Source organism: Dromiciops gliroides, chromosome 5 (assembly GCF_019393635.1).
Source record: "Dromiciops gliroides isolate mDroGli1 chromosome 5, mDroGli1.pri, whole genome shotgun sequence".
NCBI lineage: Eukaryota > Metazoa > Chordata > Mammalia > Microbiotheria > Microbiotheriidae > Dromiciops > Dromiciops gliroides.
This window is the reverse complement of record NC_057865.1, coordinates 47,569,616-47,597,573: the sequence shown is the minus strand read 5'-3', so window position 1 is coordinate 47,597,573 and position 27,958 is coordinate 47,569,616. Positions and strand designations below refer to the sequence as shown.

Below are 27,958 nucleotides of genomic sequence, written 5' to 3'. Positions count from 1 at the left end.
GACCACTTTATATAAATGTCTAGCATGATTCATAATGTAGATATTGTTTAAATCAGCCAGGATCCATTTTTGATATGCTTGCCCAGGGTTCAGCTGTTCACAGTTGAAATTCATTTTTTATGTCTTTGAATGCCAGGGTTTCAAATTCAAGACATTTCTGGAAAACAAAATGGGTTGTAATTGAATGTGTTAGGACATACATTATTGCAATTTCGTTCCCATTCGTCTTTAACAAGTGACTCATTGTTATGTTAATTTTGCTAAAATTTTAACTTTCCCCACTTTTCCTTGTATCCAAATCTAGTTTAGAGTGAAAAAGCATGAGTAGTAGTTGGGAAGAAGTTGTGGTGTCTATAGGGAGGACAATTGATGGATTATTAAAAAACCATCTTTAAGACAATCCATCTTGCAGATTTCTCACCCAGCCATACCCAGAGTGTCATTAACTTTGAGGTCCTTGTTTGAACCAGACTGGAGCTTTTCTCATGCAGGGAGCGCCCTGTGAGGTACCTCCTCCAACAGTGCCAGTCGGCACCAGCCCTGCCACTTAGAGCGCCATAGAGTAGCCAGGGGCACAAGCAAGTGAAGAGACTTTTCCATTCATACAGTCACTATGTGTCAGGTCTTGAGAGCGCCATGCTAAGCTTTTTATCCATAGTGCCCTCCTGCTCCTAGAGTTGTATCACTCTATACTTGCTCTTCGACCCCCCCTACCCCCCAGGAGAATGTCCTCTCTGAGGGCAGAGACTGCTTTCTATTTCTGTATCCCCATTTCCTAGTGTAATGTCTTGAAAATAGTAGACACTGAATGCTTGTAGAATTGAATATATTCTTCCTATGGTTAAAGGAGTCTGCCCTCCCTCCCCCAGGTTAACTCAGATTCCTTCTTTAGGTAGGAGTAGAGTAAAATCCTCACGGCCACATTTAATACAAAGAACAAGGAAACTTTATGGGAGGAAGTGGTCAGCTAGGGGCACTTTCATGGCATGTCTTTGTGGGCTTAGGCTATTTAATCTAGTCCCCCTCTTCTAGGGTTGTAGTGTCTTACCTCAGATACTAGCTGTGTGACCCTGGCCAATTCACTTAACCCAATTGCCTTAAACATCCGGGGCCATCTCCAGTCATCCTGGTATACATCTTGCCATTGGACCCAGATGGCTCTGGAGCAGGGAGTGAGGCTGGTGACCTTGCACAGCCCTGCCTCACTTCAGTCTAATTTACTGAAAGCCATGACATCACCCTGATGTCACAGTCCTCTTCGAGAAAACAATAACCACCACAAGGGTAGGTGTGTGACATACATTTAAGGGGGATGGTTTGTTAGTACCTCATTTTCTGGTAAACATGGGCCAAACACCTCCAGCAAAAGATGGTCTTTTTTTACAGCTCGTTCAAAGTCTTCATAAGACAGCTTCCCATCATTGTCATAATCCTAGGAAGGAAGATGAGCATTTCTTAGCTTGTAATAATAATAGCTAGCATTTTTATAGCCCTTTAAGTTTTCCAAAGCCCTTTACAGGTATCTAATTTTATCCTTACAATAACCCTCAGAAGGAAGTGCTTTTGGGGGCAGCTAGGTGGTGTAGTGAATAAAGGCACCAGCCCTGGATTCAGGAAGACCTGAGTTAAAATCCAGCCTCAGACACTTGACACTAGCTGTGTGACCCTGGGCAAGTCACTTAACCCTCATTACCTCGCAAAAAACCCCCAAAAAAACAAACAAAAAAGAAGTAAGTGCTTTTACAGACGAAGAAACTGAAGTAGACAGAGGTTAACTGATTTACCCAGGGTCACACAGTGAGTGTCTGAGACTGGATCAAAAACCAAGGAGGTTGTGAGAATCTCATATAATATTAGTAAAGTGCTTAGTATAGTGGCTATTACATATAAGGTACTTAATAAATGCTTGTTTCCTTCTTTCCTATTTAAAAAAAAAAGAACTTGGATAGGAGGCAGACTGAAATTTGGCTTTGTACTATTTATAAGATTTCACCAAGTGAACTGATAAAAGATCAAACTATTATGGGCTTCCTAATCACTTTATATTAAATGGCCAAGTATTATGGGAGAACCTACTCTGTTATTCATGCAAAGCTGTGTGCTGAGCACATGAAGAGTGAGTTACTAAGTACAGGACATGATCTCTTCCTGAAAGAATTTACATCTAGTTGAGGGACACAGAGCACATCAAGTAATGAGCAAAAGTGTATAATCAAGCTCTAAATTTTATAGTAAGATCAGGAGTTAGATAAGGGAAAGAACAATGTGTGCTAGAGGTATAAAGGAAGACCTTGTGAATGAAAAGACACTGTAGCTGGCTCTTAAAACACAGATAGGATCTGACCTTATATCAGCCAGGTGAACCTGGGCATGTCACAATTAAATCTAAACTTTTCTCAACCTCAGTTTCCTCATCTGAAAAATAAAAGGGTTCCCACTCTATCCATTTGATCCTCAACAACCACCCAGCAAGGCAGATTTCATGGGTAAACATCTTTTTTTTTTTTTAAAGTGAGGCAATTGGGGTTAAGTGACTTGCCCAGGGTCACACAGCTAGTAAGTGTTAAGTATCTGAGGCCGGATTTGAACTCAGGTACTCCTGAATCCAAGGCCAGTGCTCTATTGACTGCGCCACCTAGCTACCCGGTAAACATCTTTTATAGATGAAAATATTGAGGACCAGGTTAATTCCCATTTTACAGATGAGAAAGGTTAAGAAAGATTAAACACCTTGCCAATGGCCACACAGCTAACAAGTGTCACAGGAAGGGTTCGAACCCAGGCTATTCAACACCTAGTCCAGTGCTCTTTTAATTCTATGCCATCCCTACAAAATGTCCATTTAGGAAGATTAATCCAATAGCAGTGGTGTGAAAGGATTAGAGGGAGAGACTAGTGTCAAGGGAGCCAGCTAAGAGATTTGTAATAATCCAGGCATAAACCCTAAACTAGAAACCAGCCTTTGTCCCAATAAATGACATTTTAGGAAAGACTGAATGTTTGATAACAAAATTGCCTTTAATAATGAATTGTAGGTGGGGCAGCTAGGTGGCACAGTGGATAAAGCACCGGCCTTGGATTCAGGAGGACCTGAGCTCAAATCCAGCCTCAGACACTTGACACTTACTAGCTGTGTGACCCTGGGCAAGTCAGTCAACCCTCATTGCCCCACCAAAAAAAAAAAAAAAAAGAATGAATTGTAGGATCCAATACCCTAGGCTAATATTTTATCTGTTGCCTATGGGGGAAAACAAGTCAATGGTTGGTTGTCCGCCCCCACCCCCCTCCCCTGCCCCCAACTATTGTCCTTTACCCTCTGTTCAGAAGATTAAATTGCCATTTTTTTGCATACTCACCATTTTCTTCAGAGTTATTTCTACTAACTCTTTTATTCCTTCATCCGGATCTTCTTCAACTGAGTGTTTGAGGAGACTATTCTTCAGCATGTCAAACATTTCATCTTGGGAAATGTATCCATCCCCATTCAAGTAATAAACTTGGTAACAGTCTTTTCAAAGCATAAGGAAAAGCATTACTTTTAGATGAACAATTAACATGGTTTCATTTCCCCCTTGACTATCATAATGCACTATAATCATTAATATTATATATATTTTTCAGGTTAAACATTTTTATTTATATTTTCCTGTTCCAATCTCTATCCCTCCTTCCCTCCCTCCCCTCCCTCTTTCCCGAGGCAGCAAATGATCCGATATGGGTTATACATATATGATCATGCAAAATATCATCATATTTGTCACTTAATGAAAGAATGTGAAAAAATAGCATGCTTCGGTCTGTTCCATCAATATCAGTTCTTTTTTTTTTTTTGGAGGTGGATGGTATGTTTCATCAATACTTGGGATTGTCTTTGATCATTGCACTGTTGAGAATAGTTGTCATTCACAGTTCTTCATCAAACAATATTGCTGTCTCTGTGTACAGGGTTCTCTTGATTCTGCTCACTTCCCAATACATCATTTCATACATATCTTTCCAAGCTTTTCTGAAGTCACATGTTTGTCATTTTTTACTGAACAGTAATATTCCATCACCATCACATACCACAGCTTGTTTAGCCATTCCCCAATTGATGGGCATTCCTTTGATTTCCAATTTTTAGCCACCACAAAAAAGAGCTGCTAGAAATATTTTTGTATAATTAGGTCTCTTTCTCTTTTGGAGGACATCTTTTTATAAAATATAGGAGGCGAAGTGGCCTGATGGGAAAGAGCACTGACCTTAGCATCACAGGACCCAAGTTGATCCTCAACTGCAGTAAGTGTTTGATTGCATGACCTCTAAAGCTCCTTCCAGCTCTACAGGTATGGTATAGGACTGTTTGCAAATGGAATATAGCAGCATCTTCAAAACACATTCTCAACAACTAAGTAGGATTTATACTAGGAAGTCAAGGATTATTCTACGTTGGGAGACATCAAAAAAATCTATAAATCATACGATTATATCAGTAAATGTAGGAAAAGCTTCCGATAAGATGACAACTTATGATTGAAAATAAAACTAAGAAAAATAGGATGAGACAGATTTTTTTCCTGCTCATGCAAAAACAAAAAAGGTATTAAAAATGAAAGGGGGGGGCGGCTAGGTGGTGCAGTGGATAAAGCACCGGCCCTGGAGTCAGGAGCACCTGAGTTCAAATCCGGCCTCAGACACTTGACACTTACTAGCTGTGTGACCCTGGGCAAATCACTTAACCCTCGTTGCCTGGCCAAAAAAAGAAAAAGTGTGATGAGCTTCTGTGTGTGTGACAGTGGGAGGGGAGGGAAAGGTAGGGGAACCACTTTGCCTAGAGAGAAGTAAACCAGTCCAGATAGGAAACAGCAGTGCCAAGCTCCCATGCTAATCAGAGTGAGACTGGGCCTACTGGTAGCTCCTGAACTTCCATACTAGGCGAGATAAGGAGACAAACTATTTATAACAGAACAAAATTAAAACATTAGATATCTTACTATTTAAAATGGTTACAAAATAAAGGTGCACATTCTTCCTACTTTTTTTGGACATTAGAAATATGAAAAATCACAGTAAAATAGGAAAAAAATTAGAAGGGTTAACATAGAAAATGAAGTGGTGAAAATATTTGCAGATGCTGATTATTTACATCTCAGAAAAAGAAGAGAATTTATCAAGGTTGAAGGATATAAGAGAAATCTGTTAAAAATTATTTCCATTCTTGGCAGAGCCAAGATGGCAGAGAAAAGGCAGGGACTTGCCTGAGCTCCCCCAAATCCTCCCTGCCAAGCAAATTTAATACCTTAAAAGTGAATTCTGGAGTAGCAGAACCCACAAAAGGATGAGTGGAAACAATTTTCCAGCCCAAGACAACTTAGAAGGTCAGCAGGAAAGGTCTGTTGCACCAGGCGAGAGTAGAATGTGGTCAGTAGTCCGCACAGTCCAGCTTGCCAGAACAGGCAACATCCCTGCAAGACAGGCAGCAGCAGTTTCCAGAGCTCTCAGGTCACACAGATGGCAAGGGGACCAGACAACTGGTCAGGAGGATATTTACAGGGGTCCCTTTGCTGGCAGTGGGAGCAGGTCTCTATTGCATTGCCTGTACATAGATCTGGGTTGCAATCTTAGGTCTGAATTCCAGGGTGAGGAGGAGCCCTAGCAAACCATAGCTTGGGACCAGAGGAGAGTGGTAACCTTGTTCATAGTTCCAGGGTGGAAAAGAGTACAGAACATAGGCCAGGAGAGTCATAAATACACCTCTCCTCAGACCATACCTCTTTGGAGTAACTGACAACATATAGACTCCCAGAACTAGCTCCGAGGGTATGAAAGACCTAAAGCCCAGGACAGTGTCCCTTGCACTCCAGGAACAGAGCCCAACTTTAACATAAAGTTAAAAGTTAATAAATAGGATAAACAACAAAAGAACCTGACCATAGATAGTTACTATGGCAACAGGGAAAATCAAATCACAAACTCAAAAGAAGGCAACAAAGTCAAAATACCTACATCCAAAGCCTCAAAGAAAAATGTGAATTGGTCTCAGGCCCTAAAAGAATTCTGGAGAGAGTTCAAAAAGGATTTTTAAAAATAATTGAGGTAGAGGAAAAATTGGGAAAAGAATTGTCATACAAGAGCATCATGAAAAAGTGTCAATAGCTTTGTAAAGGGGGCACAAAAATACTGAAGAAATATTTTTTTAAAATTATAGACAGTATGGGGTGAGTTAAATGAGATGAGATGACATCTGAAAAAAAAAATAAAATTAAGGGATAAGAAAGAAGAATGAACCGGGAGTATGAGAAAGGGAGAGGTAGAATGGGGTAAATTATCTCACATAAAAGAGGCATAAGGGCGGCTAGGTGGCGCAGTGGATAAAGCACTGGCCTTGGATTCAAGAGAACCTGAGTTCAAATCCGGCCTCAGACACTTGACACTAGCTGTGTGACCCTGGGCAAGTCACTTAACCCCCATTGCCCCGCAAAAAAAAAAAAAAAACCCCACACAAAAAAGAGGCATAAAAGAACTTTACAATGAAGGGCGTGGACAATGCTTGAACATTACTCTCATCAGAATTGGCCTAAAAAGGGAATAACATATATACTCAGTTGGGTATAGAAATCTATCTTACCCTATAAGAATCCTGGAGGGGAAGGGGCTGATAGAAAGGAAAGGGGATTGGGGGAGGTGGTAGCCAGAAGCAAAACACTTCTGAGGATGGGCAGAGTGAAAGAAGAGAGAATAGCATAAATGGGGAAAATAGGATAGAGGTTAGTACACAGTAATCATAAGTGTGGAAAAAAGTTTATAACAAGTTTTTCTGATAAAGGCCGTATGTCTCAAATATGTAGAACACTGACTCAAATTTATAAAAATAAGAGCCATTTCCCAATTGATAAATGGTTAAAGGATATGAACAGGCAGTTTTCAGACAAAGTAATCAAAGCTATCTATAGTTATATGAAAATTCTCTAAATCACTAATGATTGAAGAAATACAAATTAAAACAACTCTGAGTTACCACCCCACAACTATCAGATTGGCTAATAAGACAGAAAAGTCAAATGATAAATGTTGGAGGGGATATGGGAAAATTGAGACACTAATGCACTATTGATGGAGTTTTTAACTGATTCAGCCATTCAGGAGAACAATTTGGAACTATGCCTAAGTTGTGGCATGTGATTGTGATGGAATGCTATTGTATTATAAGAAATGATGGGCAGATCAATTGGGGAATGGATGAACAAGTTGTGGTATATGAATGTAATGGAATTCTATTGTACTGTTGTATTGTAGTAGGAATTCAGAAAAACCTGGAAGGACTTGCATGAACTGATGATGACTGAGATGAGCAGAACCAGAAGAACATTGTACATAGTATCATCAACATTATGTGTTGATCAACTGTGATAGACTAAATTCTTCTCACCAATACAACAGTACAAGAAAGTTCCAAATGACTCATGATGGAAAAGCCTCTCCAAATCCAGAAAAAAACAACAACAAAAACTGTGGAATATGGATGCCGATTGAACCATACTATTTCTTTTGTTTTTGGTGCTTTTTCTTTTTTGAGGTTTTTCCTTTTTGCTCTCATTCTTCTCTTATAACATGACTAATGCAGAAATATCTTTAATGTTATTGTACATATATAACCTATATCAGATTACCTGCTGTCTTGGGGAGGGGGGGGAGAGAGGGGAGGGAGGGAGGAAGGTTTGAAATTGGAAATCTTATAAAAAAAAAGAGGGGGCGGCTAGGTGGCACAGTGGATAGAGTACTGGCCCTGGATTCAGGAGTACCTGAGTTCAGATCCGGCCTCAGACACTTGACTTACTAGCTGTGTGACCCTGGGCAAGTCACTTAACCCCCATTGCCCAGCAAAAAAAAAAAAGAAAAAAGAAAAAAAAAGAAGTGATGGGCAGGATGCTCTTAGAAAAACCTGGACTTACATGAACTGATGCAAAATGAATTTAGCAGAACCAGGAGAACAGTGGGCACAGTAAGAGCAATATGATCAACTATGAATGATTTAGCTATTCTGAGCAATACAATGATCCAAGACAGTTCTGAAGTGAAAAATGCTATCCATCTTCATAAAAGGAACTAATGGGGGGCGACTAGGTGGCGCAGTGGATAAGCACCGGCCCTGGATTCAGGAGTACCTGAGTTCAAATCCTGCCTCAGACACTTGACACTAGTTGTGTGACCCTGGGCAAGTCACTTAACCCCCATTGCCCTGCAAAAAAAAAAAAAGAGAGAGAGAACTAATGGAGTCTGAATGCAAATTGAAGCATAATTTTCTTACATTATTTTTCTGGATTTTGTCTGTTTTCTTTCATAACATGACTAATGTAGAAATGTTTTGCATGACTACACATGTATAACCAATATAAAATTTCTTACCTTCTCAATGAGGGGGCAGGGAAGAGAGGGAGGGAGATAATTTGGAACTCAAAATGTTTTTTAAATGATTGTTAAAAATTGTTTTTACATGTATCTGGGGAAAATGAAAATGTAAATGTATTAAAAATATTTACATTCTTACAGGATGGTAACAAAGATCAAGAAAATATTGAATGTGAAAAAATATTTTAAAAAATATTTGTAAATCTATCTAGACATATGATATTTATAAAGATAACACTCAAATTACATTTAAATAAATGGAAGGTTTAAATAATTTAAGAAAATTCAATGTTGACGGAAGTCAAATCAATATAGTGAAAAATGCAAATAATTCCTATGTTTATTATTGATTTAATGCATCATCAGTGGTCTTCCTTATTGTTGCTGTTGTTCAGTCATTTTCAGTTGTGTCCAATTCTTTGTGACCCCATTTGGGGTTTTCTTGGCAAAGATAGTGGAGTGTTTTGCCATTTCCTTCTTTTTTTTTTTTTTTTAGTGAGGCAATTGGGGTTAAGTGACTTGCCCAGGGTCACACAGCTAGGAAGTGTTAAGTGTCTGAGGCCAGATTTGAACTCAGGTCCTCCTGACTCCAGGGCCGGTGCTCTATCCATTGTGCCATCTAGCTGCCCCTGCCATTTCCTTCTTAAGCTCATTTTATAAATGAGGAAACTAAGGCAAATTGGGTTAAGTGACTTGGCCGGGTTAAGGTCTAAGGCTAAATTTGAACTCAGGAAGATGAGTCTTCCTGACTCTCAGTCCAGCACTTTATCCACTGCTCCACTTAGCTTCCCATAGATAAAATCATCACAAAATATATGAAATTATAAAATATGGAAAAATTGGTGAAAATAGCAATGATAAATTTTTAGTAGAGAGATGATAAGTGTATACCAGCCTTCACAGATTTTAAAACATTGTTAAATAGTTATTAAAATTGTGAAATATTAGGTAAAAACAAACCAACCTAGATCAGTAGAACAAAATATAGATATCAGAAATAGAACAAAATGTATACAAAAAATGCCTTAAAAAAAAGCTAAACATTACTCTTGAGGGACGAAGTTGAAATTCTGGAAGCAGTGAACTGGGTGAGGGAATTATTTTATGGGTACAGGTTGTTTATTTTGTTTTTGTTGTCATTTCTTTTTTTTTGTTTAATTCAGTGAGGCAATTGGGGTTAAGTGACTTGCCCAGGGTCACACAGCTAGTAAGTGTTAAGTGTTTGAGGCCCGATTTGAACTCAGGTACTCCTGACTCCAGGGCCGGTGCTCTATCCACTGCGCCACCTAGCTGCCCCTGTTTATTTTGTTTTTGAAATCACAACATGTCTGTGGCCCATTTCTAGAGCCAGCCTGGGTGAGTCACTAAAAACTACTTAATTGGTTAAAGATTTAAAGAATGCTGGTATGCCAACATTTAAAGCACTGAAAGATGAAAACAATACTAGTTATAGTTGTCTAAAATAATACCCATTCTGGAAATTCTTACATTTCACTTTTTCTTCAAAAGTTCCTCGGAGAAATATGGATAATCCTTCAACCCACTCAGTTATACTAATGTGATTATCACTGTCTTTGTCAAAAGCACCGAACACTGAAATGTAAAGAAGTGGAGGCTTACAGGTACTGCAATTTAGAGACACATTCTAATTCTTTCTTATTCTTGTTATAATTCTATAGTATCCATTGTAGACATGGAGTTATTTATTCGGGGGGGGGGCTATGTATTAGTTTTAAAATATTTCAATAACTGTATTGCACTATAATTGGCTTCCTTTTAAATTCTATATATTTTTATGTATTTAAAAATGTTATTCTGAGAAAGGGATCATGGGCTTCACCAGACTGCCAAAGAGATCTATTATCCCCTCCCCAAACCATTAAGAAACCCTGCTTTATATATAGAGAAATAAAATCATTTCTACCATATATTAAACAAAAGAGTTTGGACAGTTTCCCTCCTGGGAAAACCCCAAAGTTCCAGTATTTTTAAAAATTCTTTTTCTTATAAGAAGCACTACATTATAGTAAATGACAAAGAACACTTGGATACTTTTATAAAGAAATTTTTAGAACAGGAATCCCAGTCTTAGTGCTGCTCAATATGTTGCCGGTTTTTTTAAAAAATGAAATAAAGCAGGCAGATTTTCTGAGTTCATCTATTCAATTAAATTATAAACTTTATAACCACCCACAAAAAAGCAATCATACACAATAAAGGATAAAATCTTACATAAGACTTCAGTATGAAACACGGTTAAGAACAAATGGATTGGGGCAGCTAGATGGCGCAGTGGATAAAGCACCAGCCCTGGATTCAGGAGGAACTGTGTTCAAATCCTGCCTCAGACACTTAACACTTACTAGCTGTGTGACCTTGGGCAAGTCACTTAACCCCCATTGCCCTGCAAAAAGAAAAAGAAAAAAAAAAAAAAAAAAAAAAAGAACAAATGGATTGTCATGCTTCACACAGGCCAAGAACATGCTTTTATTCTGTGTACCTTTAGCACACTGTAATTGGGTAAGGTCTTAATATGAGAGAACATTGGACCAAGAATAGGAAGACACTCAGATTCCCATCCTAGGTCCAATCCTTACAATGAGAAGAAGAGAAGGGAACAAACATTTATATAGCCTCTACCATATGCCAGGCGGGGTTCTAACTGCTTAAAAATTTTTGTTTGTTTGTTTAATCTTTATAACAAACCTGGGAGGGAGGTGCTGTTATTATCTGCATTTTATGGATGAGGAAAATGAGAAAAACAGGGGTTCAATAATTTGTCCAAGGTCACACAGCTAATTGGTGCCTAAGGCCACATTTGAGCTCGGGCCCTCCTGACTCCAAATCCTGCACTCTATCCATTGCCACCACTTGCCTCTAAATGAGAAAAATTCTTTCCTTATTCATCTCATGGGGTTCGAGGAAATTCTTTGTAAACTTTAAAGTACTATAGAAACGTGAGACAGTGTTACTAATTTGAGGCACATTTTTCCAGTGAGTTTTTTTAAATTGTATTTTAGGTCTATTTAAATAGTGTCAGTGGTGATTAAAGGTTAGCCTTGCCTCCAATGGCACCTACAGGTGAAGGAGTGTTCAGAGCTGTCATGGGGGCATTGGAAACACATAGCCTTGGAGACTAGCAAGGATGGAGGGGAAGGGGTAGAGGCCCCTCCTCCTGAAATTAATGACCTTGTCAGTTGGGTCCTTTGTCTAGTGAGGCCCCTGTTCTTCAGACACAGGAGGGAGGATTGGCCATTTTACCCAAATGGAAGAGGAAATTCATAAGAAACACATGAGGGCTAATATACATTTGGAACCGAGAGGCAAAGTACAGTTTAGTAGTCCTGGCCTTGATCAACTCAGCATAAGTGGTTATTTGAAGTGAAAGAGGTGCCTGGGCTGTGAGTCAGGTGTGCTGAAACCAGGGACTGGAAATCTAGATGGTGGACTAAAGGGCAAGGACAGAAGCCAAACACTCCCAGGAGAAAACCAAGTCTTTATTAAGAAAAAGCTAGGAATGAAAGAGGCAAACTGATCAAAGTTATAGTGATCAATGAAGCCGATAGATTTATCGAAAGTCTTTGGGGTGCTACAGATTGTATGTGTGTCTATGGAGAGGGGGGCAGGGGAGATGGGAGAGAAGGGGAGGAGGAGGACGGGAATAGGAGGGAAGGGGTGGGGGAGGGAGAGGAGGGGAAAAGCAATAGGAATTGAATTCATTAGAAGAATGTAGGTAGGACTACGCTGTTTTAACTCATTCTTTTTTTTTTAATTAAAAAAAAAATTTGTGAGGGCAATGAGGGTTGTTAAGTGACTTGCCCAACGTCACACAGCTAGTAAGTGTCTAGTGTCTGAGGCTAGATTTGAACTCAGGTCCTCCTGAATCCAAGACCAATGCTTTATCCACTGTGCCACCTAGCTGCCCCCTATGCCATGTTTTAAATACACAAACATATGTATTGTTTAAGTATATAAAACTTTAGCTTGTAAGTTTTAAGTGTATATATATATATAATATATATATTTAACATATATTTAAAACATGGTGTAGACCTATGTACATTCTTCTAATGCAGTGTATCTATATAAGTGTATACATACACATAAATGTATGTATATAATATCTGCATCCCAAAGATTTTCTTTAAGCATATATACATGTGTGTATATCCATATCTGCACATACTTAAAACATGGTATAGTTCTTCCTATATTTTTGGGAAATGAAAAATAATGAGTAATATGATAACAATAATAATATTACTAATTATATGTGAGCTGGGCATCTAGGGTTTATCAGCTTTGACTATTTGCTCCTTCTAGCCATATTATGCCAACCTTGGCCAAACTCTCCATTGTTTCTGACCAAGTGACTATCAACCTTTCAAAGACCAATTTCAGGAAATTTTTCAGTAAATTTCAGTTGTTGGTTTTGTGGGGGTTTTTTTTTTTGTTTATTTGGTTTTTTTTTAGTGAGGCAATTGGGGTTAAGTGACTTGCCCAGGGTCACACAGCTAGTAAGTGTTAAGTGTCTGAGGCCAGATTTGAACTCAGGTACTTCTGACTCCTGACTCCAAGGCCAGTGCTCTATCCACTGTGCCATCTAGCCGCCCCCTGGTTTTGTGTTTTTTAAAGAATTGATTACTCCTATGCCTAAAATGTTCTTCCTCTTCAACTTCATCTTGTATAATTCTTGGGTTTCTTCAAGATTCAACTCAAATACCACCTTCATTGGGAGATCTTTTCCAGTCCTCCTGCTAGCTTCTAACACTTTCCCCTCAAAAGTTACCTTCTATCCACTGTGTATATATCTTTTATATAGCTATTTATTTATGTTGTCTTCTCTATTAAAATGTAAATTCCTCTAGGGCAGGAGCTATTTTTGCTTTTTCTTTGTATTCCATTGCTTAGTCCAGTGTCTGGCACAAAAGTCAGCATTTAAATGGTTATTGATTATTATTATTTTTATTGCAGGGCAATGAAGGTTAAGTGACTTGCCCAGGGTCACACAGCTAGTAATGGTTATTGATTATTAAAACTGGGAAGGAAAAACAACCCACAACTATGTAAATTTTTCATTTGGTTTTTTTTTTTTTTTTTGGTGAGGCAATTGGGGTTAAGTGACTTGCCCAGGGTCACACAGCCAGTAAGTGTTAAGTGTCTGAGGCCAGATTTGAACTCAGGTACTCCTGAATCCAGGGCCAGTGCTCTATTCACTGCACCACCTAGCTGCCCCCATTTGATTGTTTTTTAAAAAATATATTTAGTGCCAATAATAGCAAATGCCTTTTGGACTAGGTGTTATACTCACCATAATGTGTTTCTGAGGGGGAAAAAAGTAAGTGAATTTCCCAAGAAAACTGGTCTAATAGTATCTTTTATAAAATGGACCAAAAGGGATATTTTATTAAACTTTCATAAGATAGGAAACTGACCACTGATTGTCGTGTAAAAGGCAGTTTCATCTAAAATGCTCACTTATCATTTGGGCTGCCAGGAAAATTTGAACATCATTGATGAAAAGTGGCACTTAAAATTACTATGGCTTCTTACCCCTGTTCATAAGCATGTCGTCAGTCATTCCAAAGACATTATGCAGGATGTTTCTAAATTCACTGCGATCCAGGCCACCTTGGCTACCTTGTTCATACCCCTTTTCCATAAATGAGTAAAAAAGTTTCACAAGACATTCCATTTCATTTCTGTTGACTGTAAAGTGAAAAAGGAAAACAAGATTTTAATTGAATGTAATATGAAGGATAATGGGTGAAGAGCTGGGGAGAGGTGTGTCCTAATGTTTTCTTCTGCTATTATTTGGGTGGACAGATCATTTAACCTCTCATATCCTTGCTTTCATTTATAAAATAAAGAAGTCAGGCTAAGTGATTCCTCATCTCTTCTAATTCCACATGCTACTTACTGAGTTCTAAATTTAGTTCAGCTCAGTAAGGATACATAGCAGAGTAATAAGTAGGAATTTTTGTGTTTTGGGCAAGATGATAAATGACATCCATGGTGAACAGTCCCCTTATGAAAATGAGAGTTGGCATTTATATAGCATTTGAAATATTATTTCATTTGACCCTCACAACAACCCTGAAAGGCAGGCATTATTATTATATTATCCCCATTTTACCAGTAAGGAAACTGAAGTTGCTTGCCTGATTACACAGCAAGTAATTACCTGAAGCTGTATTTGAACTCAAGTTTTGCTGACTCCAGACCTCAAACTCTATCCACTGTGCCATATAGCTGCTGCCTTATGGGAGGAATGTTGGAGTAGGGAAGAGCCACCATTTTGTAGCTTTGCATTTTAACTTTTTTGTTAAGTAGATGCTAAGTTCTAGTGTTTCTCTTTTGCTGAAGGACTATAAATGCTTTCAGCACCTTCTAAATTCCAATTTCTGGGGTGGGGGGAAAATTCCTATTCTCTCCACTCTAGTTGCCACTCTAGTTTCTGGTACTGAGCAGATACTGTAGAGATTATATATGAATATACTTTTGTATATGCACACACACACACACACACACACACACACACACACACACACACACACACACACACACCCCCATGCTCCTTTCCTTGAAAAATTTCTATAACCTTGGAGTCAGCTAGGTGAACAAGACTTATCTATAGAGAACATGAGATGTTATATAATTTGCTTTAAGCTATTCTTTATTGATACCTTCTGTTTTTCTATCACATTCCTTTCTGATAATATACTTTTCCATGTCCTACCCAGAAAGACTTTTCTTGTAAAAAAAAAAAGAAAAAAGAAAAAGAAACTCAAAGTTCAGCAGAATCAACCAACATTTCTACTGCATCTGGTAGGATATACAACAATCTATTACTCATAGTCTCTCATCTTTGCAAAGAAAAGATGAAGGTATACTTCTTTTTTTTTAAATTTTTTTTTTTAGTGAGGCAATTGGGGTTAAGTGACTTGCCCAGGGTCACACAGCTAGTAAGTGTTAAGTGTCTGAGGCTGGATTTGAACTCAGGTACTCCTGAATCCAGGGCCAGTGCTCTATCCACTGTGCCACCTAGCTGCCCCAAAGGTATACTTTTAAAACTCTTCCCTGAGCCCAGTCTTTGTCATTTTTAACTAAATAGGAGTCGGTTTTGTTCTACTATTCTTTCCATTTACATTCCTGTAGTCACTGTGTGTATTGCTTTCCTGCTTAATATTAATAATTTCTTACAGTGCCATAATAATTTGATTACATTCAAGTACCAGGGTTGGGTTTTTTTTGGCTGCTCTCTGAGGCAGTTACTTTACTACCGCTCTTTACTAAAACACACATACCTTTACAATAATATATTGGTACAATGGAGGCTTTTCTGACTTCTAATTTCTTAGTAAGCATTTGCTTAGCAGTAGGATCTCTGGGTCAAAGTATCATTTTAAAAAATAATAATTCCGAATTGCTTTCCAAAGTGATTGGACCAATTCATGGCTCTATCAACAGTATATCAGTATGTCTACCTTTCCTTAACTCCCCCAGCATTAACTATTTCCATCTTTTCTCATCTTCACCAATTTGCTGAATATTGTGATGAAACCACAGGGTTGTTTTAATTTTCATTTCTTATTACTAGTGATTGGGTGCAATATTTCATATGGTTGTTGATAAAGGCAATTCTTTTAAGAATGGTTAGTTTATACTTTTTAATGACTTAACCATTGGGTAATGGCTCTTGGATTTATATGTATATACACATACATATGCAAATTCTTGGTTCTTGGTTTATATATTTTATATATTATATATACATAAATATTTGCTAATTCTTTTTTTAAAATAATAAATAATATTTTATTATTTTCCAGTTACATGTAAAGATAGTTTTCAACATTTGTTTTCATGGGATTTTTAGTTTCAAATTTTTCTCACTCTCCCTTCCCTCCCTTCCCTCCCCGCTCCCCAAGACAGAAAGCAATCTGATATAGCTTATATATGTCCAATCACATTAAACATATTTCTGCATTAGTCATATTGTGAAAGAAGAATCAGAACACAAGGAGAAAAACCTCAAAAAAGAAAGAAAAACAGCCAAAAAGTAGAAGCAGTATGATTCAATCTGCATTCAGAATCCACAGTTGTTTTTTCTGGATGTGGAGAACGTTTTCTATCATGTGTTCTTTGAAATTGTTTTGGATTATTGCACTGCTGAGAAGAGCCAAGTCTATCACAGTTGATCATCACACAATGTTGCTGTTACTGTGTACTGTATTCTCCTGGTTCTACTCATCTCACTCAGCATCAGTTCATCTAAGTCCTTCCAGGTTTCTCTGACATCTTCCTGCTCATCGTTTCTTAGGGCACAATAGCTAATTCTTTATATACATGAAATATCAAGAGACATTTGGTGTGAAAATTTCTTTCCAATCAAGTTTCTCTCCTTATCTTATAGAAGTATTAATTTTGTACATGCAAACCCTTCTAAATTTCATCTCGTCAAAATTATCTATTTTATCTTTAGTGTTTCCATTATTCAATATTTGGTTGAGAATTGTCCACTAGTGGGGGAAGCTAGGTGGTGCAGTGGATAAAGCAGTGGCCCTGGATTCAGGAGGACCTGAGTTCAAATCCAGCCTCAGACATTTGACACTTATTAGCTGTGTGACCTTGGGCAAGTCACTTAACCCTCATTGCCCTGCCAAAACAAAACAAAACAAAAAACCAAAAAGAATTATCCACTAGCCACAGCTATGTAAGGTATCTGGTATAGTTTTATTTTAATTTTTTAATGGTGTGATTTTTAATATTTAGGTTGCAATTCCATTTTGAGCTTATTGTGGTATGTGGTATAAGAAGTTAGTTTAAATCTAATTGTTGCCAGTTTTCCCAGCTGCTCTCATCAAATATGGAGAGTTCTTGCTCTTTAGAATCTGATCCCATCCTACCTTACACACTACTATCCCTCCACATTCATTCTATGATCTAGCTGTCCTGGCCTTCTTCCTGTTTCTTACACAGGACAGTCCATGTTCTAACTTTATTTTTGCCCTGGCTGTTCCACATTCCTCAATGCTCTCTTTCTTCACCTCCACCTCCTTTTCTCTGGCTTCCTTCAAGATTCCAAAACACATCAAAGAAAGAGGGAAAGGACCCATTTGTACAAAAGTATTTATAGCAGAACTTTTTGTGGTAGTCTCAGCCTGGAATCTAAGGGGGTGTCCACCTATTGGGGAATGACTCAACAAATGGTGATATGTGCACTTGTCATGGAATATTATTCCATAAGAAATGACAAAAGGGACTGTTTCAAAGGAGACCAGGAAGACTTATGATTTTATGTAGAGTGAAGTGAACAGATCTAGGAGAGCAATTTATACAGTGACAAGATGAAAAAGCAGCTTTCAAAGACATTAGAATTTTGATTAATGCAATTGTAACAGGGGGGCATGGGGTGCTATGTGCTATTGTTTTGCCCATTTGGTTATATGTATCCGTACAGGAATGCCTAGATGTAGCTTGAAAGGGAGGCAAGAGTTGTGACCAGAGGCTGACCACTTTGGTCTCCTCAGAGGGAGGGGGTACCAGGCTAGTTATATCTGCTTGATTAAATATTTAGTCTACAGCAATAATTTTTAAGTTTAAGCTTGCACTTGTGGTTGCTATCCCTTAATGGGGAAGAAGTGCCCCAAGTTAAATATCCAAGGCTTAACTCCCTTTTTTACCAAATGCCAGTTCTACAATAAATACACATAGCAAATAAACTTATTTATCCAAATAGATAGCTAAATAGATATCAGAGAAAGTATACATATGAAAATGTAAAACTAGACAATAATGAATGAATGAGGATGCCCTTTGAGAGTGAAAAAACTCAGCTCAACCAAGGGGAAATTCCTCAAACTCTCTAGTATAGTAGGTTTCCTTGAAGTCTCTTTTATATTTTGGTTTCTTTCCAGTCTTTTTATCCCTTCAGAGACCTGAAGAGGGTTTGGAACTGTGAGTATTCTCTACTCAGGCTAGAAGCCAGAGCAGGATCTCTCTTCTTTCACGCTCTCACCAATTCCACCCCTCATGTAGGAGTGGAACATTCAATAATCAGTCTCCACCAAGGAGGAGATTCTTATGTGAATAGGCTTTGAGCCACCCATTACACAATGATAAACAATGAGTCCAGTAGGGCAAAGATGAATTATGCCAGCCATGTCCTTCCAGAGATGTAATGGTGTTAAAATGCAGAGAGAGAGATGGGGTGGCTAGGTGGCGCAGTGGATAAAGCACCAGCCCTGGATTCACGAGTACCTGAATTCAAATCCGGCCTCAGACACTTGACACTTACTAGCTGTGTGACCCTCGGCAAGTCACTTAACCCCCGTTGCCCCACAAAAAAAAAAAATGCAGAGAGAGAGAGAGATTGAGAGAGAGAGAGATGGACATTGACAATATGGGCATTTGTTTTGCTGGACTAGTCATGCTTATTGTGAGGGTTTTTATTTTGGGGGGGGTCTGTCGGGAGAGCAGTGGTAGAAAGAAATAATAAACACTTTGAAATAAATTAAAAACCATGAATGCATGCACATGCACACACATATACACATATATGCAACCTACCTTCCCCCTTCTGCAGGAGGCCTTTCCCGGTGCTCTCAGCAGCTACATACAGCTTTCCCCTTTGAGGTTATCTTCTATGTACTCTTTTTGTTTTTTTGGTGCAGGGCAATGAGGGTTAAGTGACTTGCCCAGGGCCATACAGCTCGTAAGTGTCAAGTGTCTGAGGCCAGTTTTGAGCTCAGGTCCTCCTGAATCCAGGGTCAGTGCTTTATCCACTGCACCACCTAGCTGCCCCCTCTATCTACTCTTTATGTACCTGGCACATGCTATTTATTTATAAGTTGTCTCCCCTATAAGAATATAAGTTCCTTGAGGGCAGGAACTTTTTTTTTTTTTGCCTTTTTTATATGCCCATTGCTTAGCACAAAACCTGGTCAACAGCAGTCACTCAATAAGTGATTATTGATTGGTTCATTGATTATCAGACTCTACTCTAATGGAGAGACTAGCCAATGATAGACTGACCCAGAGAGTATGCACAGTTGTCTGCTGCCAACTCGTGTGTGTGTGTGTGTGTGTGTGTGTGTGTGTGTGTGTGTGTGTGACTCCTTTTCCATCACAGAAATCTGTGATGATAAAGAATGGAGGGGACCTGCCCCCATTCAAAGCATGTATAGGCATTCTGTGATTATTTTGTCTGCTTACCATATGGTGAATAAAAGCCTTTTAATTGGTTGCTGAGTTGTACATACAAAAGGCCCTGACAGATTGACCTGCCTTCTCCGCAGGCAATTAAGGTACTCTAAGCTCTGGGTGTGGAGAGATGTATAACCAGTGGCCCATTCAACCTGGCACAGGCCGCCATATGGCCTTGAACACACGTAGATACTGTGTTTGTTCTTTCTGCTCTTAAGTGAATGTGTACAGGAAACGGAATATCCTTGGCTGCAACTCTGTGAGCACCCAAAGTTCAAACACCAGGAACTGGAATCTACACCAGAGTTTGCTGGCAGCCAAGCCCAGTGAGACCTGGCTTATCAGGACAGCCCTGGGTGGCCAGGCCCACATCTCCTAAAGGCAAAGGACTCGCTCCTTCTGTTGGTGATATTGAATTCAGAAGTGAATTTGAATTTATAAAACTCAGATCCATTCCCCAATATCTATATGGTCAAAGGACAAGAACACAGTTTTCAAATTAAGAAAGATGTCAGCAACCATATTGTAAAGAATTAATTGTTATTTGAGGTTTTTATGACCCCATCTTTTGGCTAGAATTAAAAAAAAAACCTCAGCGCACTCACTGGCCTGGAGCTCTGCAAACCGCACGGTGCTCCACCCACTGGTTGTAGCTGTCGCCATGGCACTGGCACCTTACGTCATCACCACTCACATGCCTACATGGGCCTGGCAAAATTATAATGATTGGAAGCCCAGTGAGGGCTGTCATGTGACTGTCAGAACGGCCAGCCAATTGGCTGGGGGCTGTGTGTGGTCAGCCTGGGGTCTGCTGGGAAGAAGGGAGGTTTTTCGACATTCTAGCTGGTAGCTGGAAGGTGACAGGATGCTGCTGTGTGTTCTCAGCTGATTCCTGGGCGGTGGTGTTGTTCAGGTGGTATAATTTCCCTTTCCCCATTTTATTTCCTTTCCCTTAATTCTACTGATCTGTTTGTGTTTTTTTAAGTTCGTTCTTGTTAAATAAATCCTGCTCTGTTTTGAGGGAGGCTGTCGGTCTCCTTCCTTGCCCCAATATTGCGGCGAGCAGCATAGCTAACACTCCCCAATTAAAAATTGCTCCCTACACTGTGAAGAAATCTTCTAAATCTCAAATAGAAAAACAAATTAAAATAATTCTGAGGTTCCATCCCATCCCCATCAGATGGACAAAGATGACAAGAAGAAAATGTACAGTTGGAAGGGCTTTGGGAAAATAGGCACGTTAGGTAGATACTGCTGGTGGAACTGTGAATCAGACCAGTCATTCTGGAAAGCAATTTGGAACTATGCCCCGGAAATAATTAAACTGTGCATACCTTTTGACCCTGCAATAACAGGACTAGGCTTATAACCCAAAGCGATTAAAGAAATAGGAAAGGGATCTAATATGTACACACAAATATTTTATCAGCTTTTCTCACAGTAGCCAAAAAAGGGCAACTAAGGGGTTGTCCTGTTGAAGAATGGTTAAATAAATTATGGCATTATTGGTGTAATGGAAAAATGATTGTGCAATAAAAAATTATAAAATAATCAGTCTGAGAGAAAACTGGAAATGTCATGAATAACAGAGTAAAATGAGCAGACTTAGGAGAACAATTTAAACAATGACAATAAAGACAGTTTGGAAAGACTTTAGCACTCTGGTCAGTGCAATACTAAGTCACAAGTCCAGAGGACCGAATATGAATCCTGCCACTCACTTACCTCTTGCCATACAGGTGCAGAGGCACACACATTTGGGGGCATGAACACTGAAGTGATTTGTTTTGCTGGACTATGCAAGCTTATGATGAAGGGTTTGTTTTGTTTTGGTTTGTTTTTTTGCGGGGCAAAGAGGGTTAAGTGACTTGCCCAGGGTCACACAGCTAGTAAGTGTCAAGTGTCTGAGGCCGGATTTGAACTCAGGTCCTCCTGCACCACCTAGTCACTCCCCCCTTTTTTAAAAATAGGGGCAGTGGGAGCGGCAGACAAATGCATGTAAAAACAAATAATTTAAAATTAATACAATAAAAATTTGAACTTGAAGGGGCAAATGCCATTAGCAGGTACTTAAAAGTATGAGCCCATTCTCCCTAGGGATGTAGGTGGCAGAGGGGAGAGAGAAGCCCCATTTTTAGGAGAATGTTTGTATTTCCCTTCTCAGAAAGTATCCCTTTTGTAAAAGTTAATTGATGTTAATTGGTTGTTAGTGATATCAGGGAGAGTGTAATAAGTTAAATTATATTGGGGTGCTAAACACTGGAGATAATATTGAAGGACAATATGCAGGGTAAGGTATTAATCTGATACCATTAAGAGTCCTCCTGCCTCTCAGGGGTATCCCTAGGGAAAGATATAGCTAGTCATGCTAGGTACCCAACCTGCTAGAGTCTATGTGGGTTGGAAAAGCAAGTGCAAAGTCTCACCACACTGATTTATTGATCTAGAGTATTTGCCATTGTTGATTATCTGTTTAGTCTAATTCACTTTTCTATTTTTTTTTTTTACCAGCACCAAAGAATTTCGATTGTCATTATTTCATGATATAATTCAATGTCTGGAAGTGATTCCACCCTTTCTCCTCCAACGGATATGTTAATTGTATCTCTTGAGATTCTAGTCCTTTTGTTATTATATAGTTCATCTCTATAGTGGGTTCCCTCCCTTGATAGTTTGATTGATATAGCACTAAATATTTAAGTTAGTCCCATCATTTTTTTCCCCAGGGCAATAAGGGTTAAGTGACTTGCCCAGGGTCACTGTGCCACCTAGCTGCCCCTAGTCCCATCCTTTTTATTACACTTGTATAGCCCAAGCAGCAACATTAAAATCTTTTTAATTAAGTTGTCCTTTACTTCCTTTAAGAGTGCTCTGTAATTATATTTATATAACTATTAAGTGTGCCTTGGTAGATTTTCTGAAAGATATTTTATGCATTTTTAAAGCAATTTTGAATAAGAATTTCCTTTTTATTATTTCCTTCTGGATTTTGTTACCACTATATAGAAATGATAATTGTTCTTATAAACATACTTTATATTTTACTATTTTCCTGAAGCTATTAAGCTATTGCTCTTGTGCTGCTTCTCTGGTATTTTCTAAGTAAATTAATAGGTTGTCAGCAAATGAGAAGCTTTGTCTCTTTTTATCTGTTTATGCCTTTCTTTTTCTTGCCTTATTGCTTTCACTAGTATTTTTAGAACTATATCCAATAACAATGGGAAAAGAGGTGTCATCCTCGTTTTATTTCTGTATTTATTGGGAAACTTTCCAGTCTTTTCCTATGGCAAATAATTCAAGCTTTTTGGATTTACATGTTTTATCATCTCAAAAATGACCTTTTATTACCTATGCATTGTAACATTGTTTTTTTGTTTGCTTAGCATTATTGTACTTTGTTTAAAACTTTATATATATATATATATATATATATTTTTTTTTTTTGCGGGGCTATGGGGGTTAAGTGACTTGCCCAAGGTCACACAGCTAGTAATTGTCAAGTGTCTGAAGCGGGATTTGAACTCAGGTACTCCTGAATCCAGGGCCGGTGCTTTATAATTATGTAGTTTGGGGTGTTTTCATTTTTAACAAATCATTTAGTTTTCCTAGTGTTGAACTATTTTTGTATCCCTAGTATATATAACTTTAGCTTGGTTATAATAAATTTTTAAAAATATATTTTTGATAGGATTTTATTTTTCATTAATATTTGTTAGTGAATCGGTCTATAATTACTTCTCTTTGCCTTATCATTCCCTAGTATAGGTACCAGAAGTATATTTGCCTTATAAAATCAGTAGTTTTTTCTCAATTTTTATATATGTATTAATTACTCTTTAAAATGTATTTAAAAGAAAATTCATTCTTGATTTAATGCAATCAACTTACAATTTAAGTTCCATTTTGACTTAAAGCCTTCCTGACTTTTCCAGCTCACATTAATCTCTCCCTGATGCAAATATCTACAGCATTTCTGGTCTAAAGCAATTAATTATATACCATCTATATACTGGAAATACAAACAAAAGATACAAACCTAAGTCAACATTTAATAATGACATTTGGAACAATGAGCAAGTCAAAGAATAAATCATAAAAATTTAATAGATGAGAGAAAATGATATGACATACCAAAATTTCAGGTAAATAATCAGTTCTCCAAAAAATGACACAATTTAGATAGAGTTCATATTATATACATATGGACCAGTTTTTTTTTATGGCTTGTCCAACTTCATTTTTTTTAATGGTCATAAAATTTTTTTCAACTTTATTTTTTAAGATTGAATTGTTTACAATCTCTATTTCATGTTCAGTTAATTTGGGTATTTTATGTCTTTGTAGGTAATTTCATGTTTCTTTAAATTCTGAGTTTTGCTAGCATATAGTGTTTGGTAGGTTCTGAAAATCCATTTCTCCTGTTTTTATTTTACCTTAATTTTTCATTTTAGCAATTTTATTTTCCTTATTTTCATCAGGTTCACTCTTTTCAAAGAACCAACTGTTAGTTGTTTATCATTTCAATAGTCCTTTTTATTTCTTATCCCTCCCCTAATTTTCAATGTTTTTTTGTTCTTAGATTTATTTTCCAGTTTTTAATATTAATTTGTGTTTTTTTTTTTTGTGAGGCAATTGGGGTGAAGTGACTTGCCCAGTCACACAGCTAGTAAGTGTCTGAGGCCGGGTTTGAACTCAGGTCCTCCTGAATCCAGGGCCTGTGCTCTATCCACTGCGCCATCTAGCTGCCCCTGTTTTCTATTTTTTAATGTGTATTTCCAGATATATTTTTGCTTCTGAATGCTTTAGCTCTGTCCATGTCTGTGCTGGAGCCAGCTCAAACTGACTCAAGAAAGCTGATCATTAAATTTTCAACGTAAATATTTACAACTTGGACATCAGCAAATGCTACAAATCAGGGTTTAATTGATGGGTGTACTTATAAGTCTAGCAAAGATTTATGACAATGATGGAGAAAATGTTGATAATGCAGATTAAACTTCAAATTGTGACATAATTTTTGGAGAGCTGGCACTGTATCCCAGAAATTTTGGCATGTCATCTCATCATTTTCTTTCACTTATTCAATTTTTATGATTTATTTTTTGACCCACTCATTATTCAAAATGTCATTATTAAGTTTTTATTTAGGTTTGTTTCTTTTGTGTTTTCTCTATATGGATGGTATATAATTAACTTAAAATGTGTGCTCTAGACCAGAAATGCTGTAGATGTTTGCATCAGGGAGAGCTCTATGTGAGCTAGAGAAGTTGCAAAGTCTTTAAGGATGCAATGGGATTTCAATGCTAAGCTGATTAAAGAGAAGGAATCACAGATGATGTATTGTTTTAGAAATGTGTTTTTAAATATAAACTACTGATATCTTTATTCAAAATAGGGTAAGAATGTTTCCACAGAGCAATGTAGAAGTCATGAAAACTATCTACATATGTGTGTATAAAAACCTACACCAACATATAGAAACACTGTAATTACATTGTGACATAACTGTGATCAATTAAAAACGCTATCGTGTTCCTTCCAGAATCCAAAGACATCTTGCTTATAGAAAGACCTTAAAATGAAAAAAGAAGAGAGAAAAGAAAGAAAAAAAGGAGCCACTTTGCTGGAGCCCATCCTTCCCAAGGACCTAGGTGGTGTGATGGGTAAAACTAAATGTGTGTGGTCCCCTTACCTGTTCTCAAGTGTGGGGGAAGCTAGCTAGGATTTAATTATAAATTAAAAGCTCCAGCAACAGTTTAAGGCATTAAGCATTTATTTCTTTTTTCCTTTTTTTTTGGTGAGGCAATTGGGGTTAAGTGACTTGCCCAGGGTCACACAGCTAGTAAGTGTTAAGCTGGACTTGAACTCAGGTCCTTCTGAATCCAGAATGGGTGCTCTATCCACTGTGCCACCTAGCTGCCCCATATTAAGCATTTATTAAAGTATATTCAAGGTTAGCAAAGAGAGAACACGTGTCTCTCAAAGAATAGTAAAATCTATCTACTCTAGGGGAGAGATCAGAGTTCAACCTGTCCTGGTTCTTCTGCCACCACCACGAGGTGCCAGCCACCCACTGAGAGAACAGCACTTCCTGTGTCCCCCAGAAGAAGCGGTCCTTACACACTGCTTCAGGCGAATTGGTTGAGGGTGGTCTCATGTTTTGTGAGGTAACTTCCAGACAAAGGTCAACCCGTGCTCTTTCAGCAGGGGGCCCCTGGTAATAATATTCTCACAGTGGAAAAGAGGACAGTGTGACTCCCCGAAAAATCAACTTCAAGCAAAATCAACTATTCTATAATCGTCTACTAAGCATTAATGAGGTTAAAGGTACCATGCTTATCACTGAAGATTGAACAAGAGCGATATAGGCTCTGCCCTCAAGAAGCTACATTCCAATGGGGGAGACTGACTGACTGTATGTATGTGAATACATGTCTATGGCAGATTAGGTGAAAGGGATGAGTTGCCCCTGTCACTTCCCTGATGAGGAACTCCTTCTACCAAGGCATCTTAGATATGGAAGGTTCTAGAAAAAAGGGCATGGCCAAAAGGAAGGAGTACTTGGCAGAAAGAAGGGGCATCACTAGGGAATAGACAGTCTGCTGGACAAAGACGAGTCTTGTTTTGTTTTTGTTTTTGTTTTTTTTAAACTATAATAAATAGGGAGCAGCTAGATGGTACAGTGAATAAAGCGCAGACCCTGGATTCAGGAGGACCTGAGTTAAAATCCGGCCTCACACTTACTAGCTGTGTGACCCTGGGCAAGTCACTTAACCCTCATTGCCCTACAATTAAATAAAGAAATAGATAAAATAAAATAAACTATAATAAATAAAAGTCCTGGAAAATAAGGCTGAGGAGGAAAACCGAAAAGACCTACAGAGTAGAAGGGTTATCTACAGAGTAAGGGTGACACGATCCCCAGGAGGACCAGACTAGGGGAAATGAACTAAAACCACAGTGAGGGGAATGTAAATGAGATAAGGATAATGCCTGATAGAGTCCCTAAGATTATACATCTAGGGCTGGAAGGGACCCCTAAGGCCATCTCTGAGACCCAACATAATTTTACAAGTGAGAAAGGTTAACTTGCCCAGGGTCCCCTGGGGTCCTAAGTGCTACAGCCAAGATTCCAACTCGGGTCCTCTGGGAACAAATCAAACCCCCTTTGTTAGATACTCAAACAACTTTGTCTTCCCTGAAATTTGATTCCTGTTTTTCAATTCTATCAAACAATGAAATTCAATGTAATCACCACACGCATCCTGTATTTCCCTGTATGGATTGTGAACATCTGCCAATTAGTTGTTTTTTTTTTTTGGCGGGGCAATGAGGGTTAAGTGACTTGCCCAGGGTCACACAGCTAGTAAGTGTAAGTGTCTGAGGTCAGATTTGAACTCAGGTCCTCCTGAATCCAGGGCCGGTGCTTTATCCACTGCGCCACCTAGCTGCCCCCTGCCAATTAGTTTTTGAAATGCTGGTGAAAATATCTGAAGGTCAGAGAGAAGAGTGGGCTTGAGACGTCCGAAGGGTTGACTGAAATAGGTTCCCAGTGAATTCCTTTTTGCTCTAAAGGATGTGAAATTATACACAAACTAGAACAAAAATCATCTCTTGCTTTTCCAGTACCCTTGAATTCTCTTGCTACGCTGTGACCAGCCCGGTAACTGTCATCTTTCTTTCAGCTCCTTTTGGTAGGACCTGTCATTTCATCAGTTTGGGAAATTCCCTCTGTTGGGAGGGACCAGGGTGAAAGTGGTTAATAGGTCTATAATTTAGGAGACACCAACGGGCCGAGTGAATGGTCCATGGTGAGCAGAGCCATCCAGCCAATATATGCCAAGGGTGGGACTCATATCCAGGTCTTCTTGACTCCATCAACTCGGCCACCCTGCCTCCTGAAGTATAAATAGTCCCCAGCTGTTCCAGGTTAAGCAGTAGCTACACTTCCAGGTAGTACTTACAATGTGTGGCTGCTTTGTTCAGGGCTGTCACCACCTTCTTGAGGTCCCTCAAGTCGATGCCACAGACCAGCCTCTTCAGACTCATGATCTGAGCCAACAACAAAAGCTTGGAGTGTGGGGGGTGCCAAGGCTTTCACGGGCGCTCTCTGGGGTGGCTATACCCAGGACAGAATGTCGTCATGCCAACGACTCAGGAACCAAACAAAGAAGATTCTGAAGGCTAAACTGGATAAATGGGGCTGTTCTAGCCGGGCCTCTGGGAGAGGAGGGGTATCCAATCACAGCAATGGGTTCTGGCCACCAGGCAACTATCAAGTCCAGGGGCGATTCACTACCAAATCCCCATTAGTGCTGGTTTCCCTCACATGTTAATCATCAGATAGTTATATTCCAAGCTG

The 27,958-nt window shown here is 38.6% G+C and overlaps 1 protein-coding gene across 1 annotated transcript; it reads right to left on the bottom strand.

Moving 5' to 3' along the window:
* Position 1: 1 nt before the first annotated feature.
* On the bottom strand, positions 2–27,645 carry LOC122728706 (EF-hand calcium-binding domain-containing protein 1-like). The gene is made up of 6 exons (XM_043967505.1): positions 27,561–27,645; positions 13,942–14,097; positions 9,877–9,981; positions 3,357–3,508; positions 1,328–1,432; positions 2–157 (listed from the first exon to the last, which is right to left on the bottom strand). Exons 1-6 carry the CDS (start codon positions 27,643–27,645, stop codon positions 98–100), a joined length of 663 nt encoding a protein of 220 aa, XP_043823440.1. The 3' UTR covers positions 2–97.
* Positions 27,646–27,958: the final 313 nt, after the last annotated feature.

What these genes read in the sequence shown, in the direction of transcription:
- LOC122728706 (XM_043967505.1), bottom strand. Translation starts at nt 27,645, where the DNA reads ATGAGTCTGAAGAGGCTGGTCTGTGGCATCGACTTGAGGGACCTCAAG. An exon ending in AAATAACTCTGAAGAAAATG is followed by an intron (nt 1,433 to 3,356) that starts GTGAGTATGCAA and finishes CTTCCTTCCTAG; the next exon opens with GATTATGACAATGATGGGAA. An exon ending in CATGTTTACCAGAAAATGAG is followed by an intron (nt 158 to 1,327) that starts GTACTAACAAAC and finishes TTTGTTTTCCAG; the next exon opens with AAATGTCTTGAATTTGAAAC.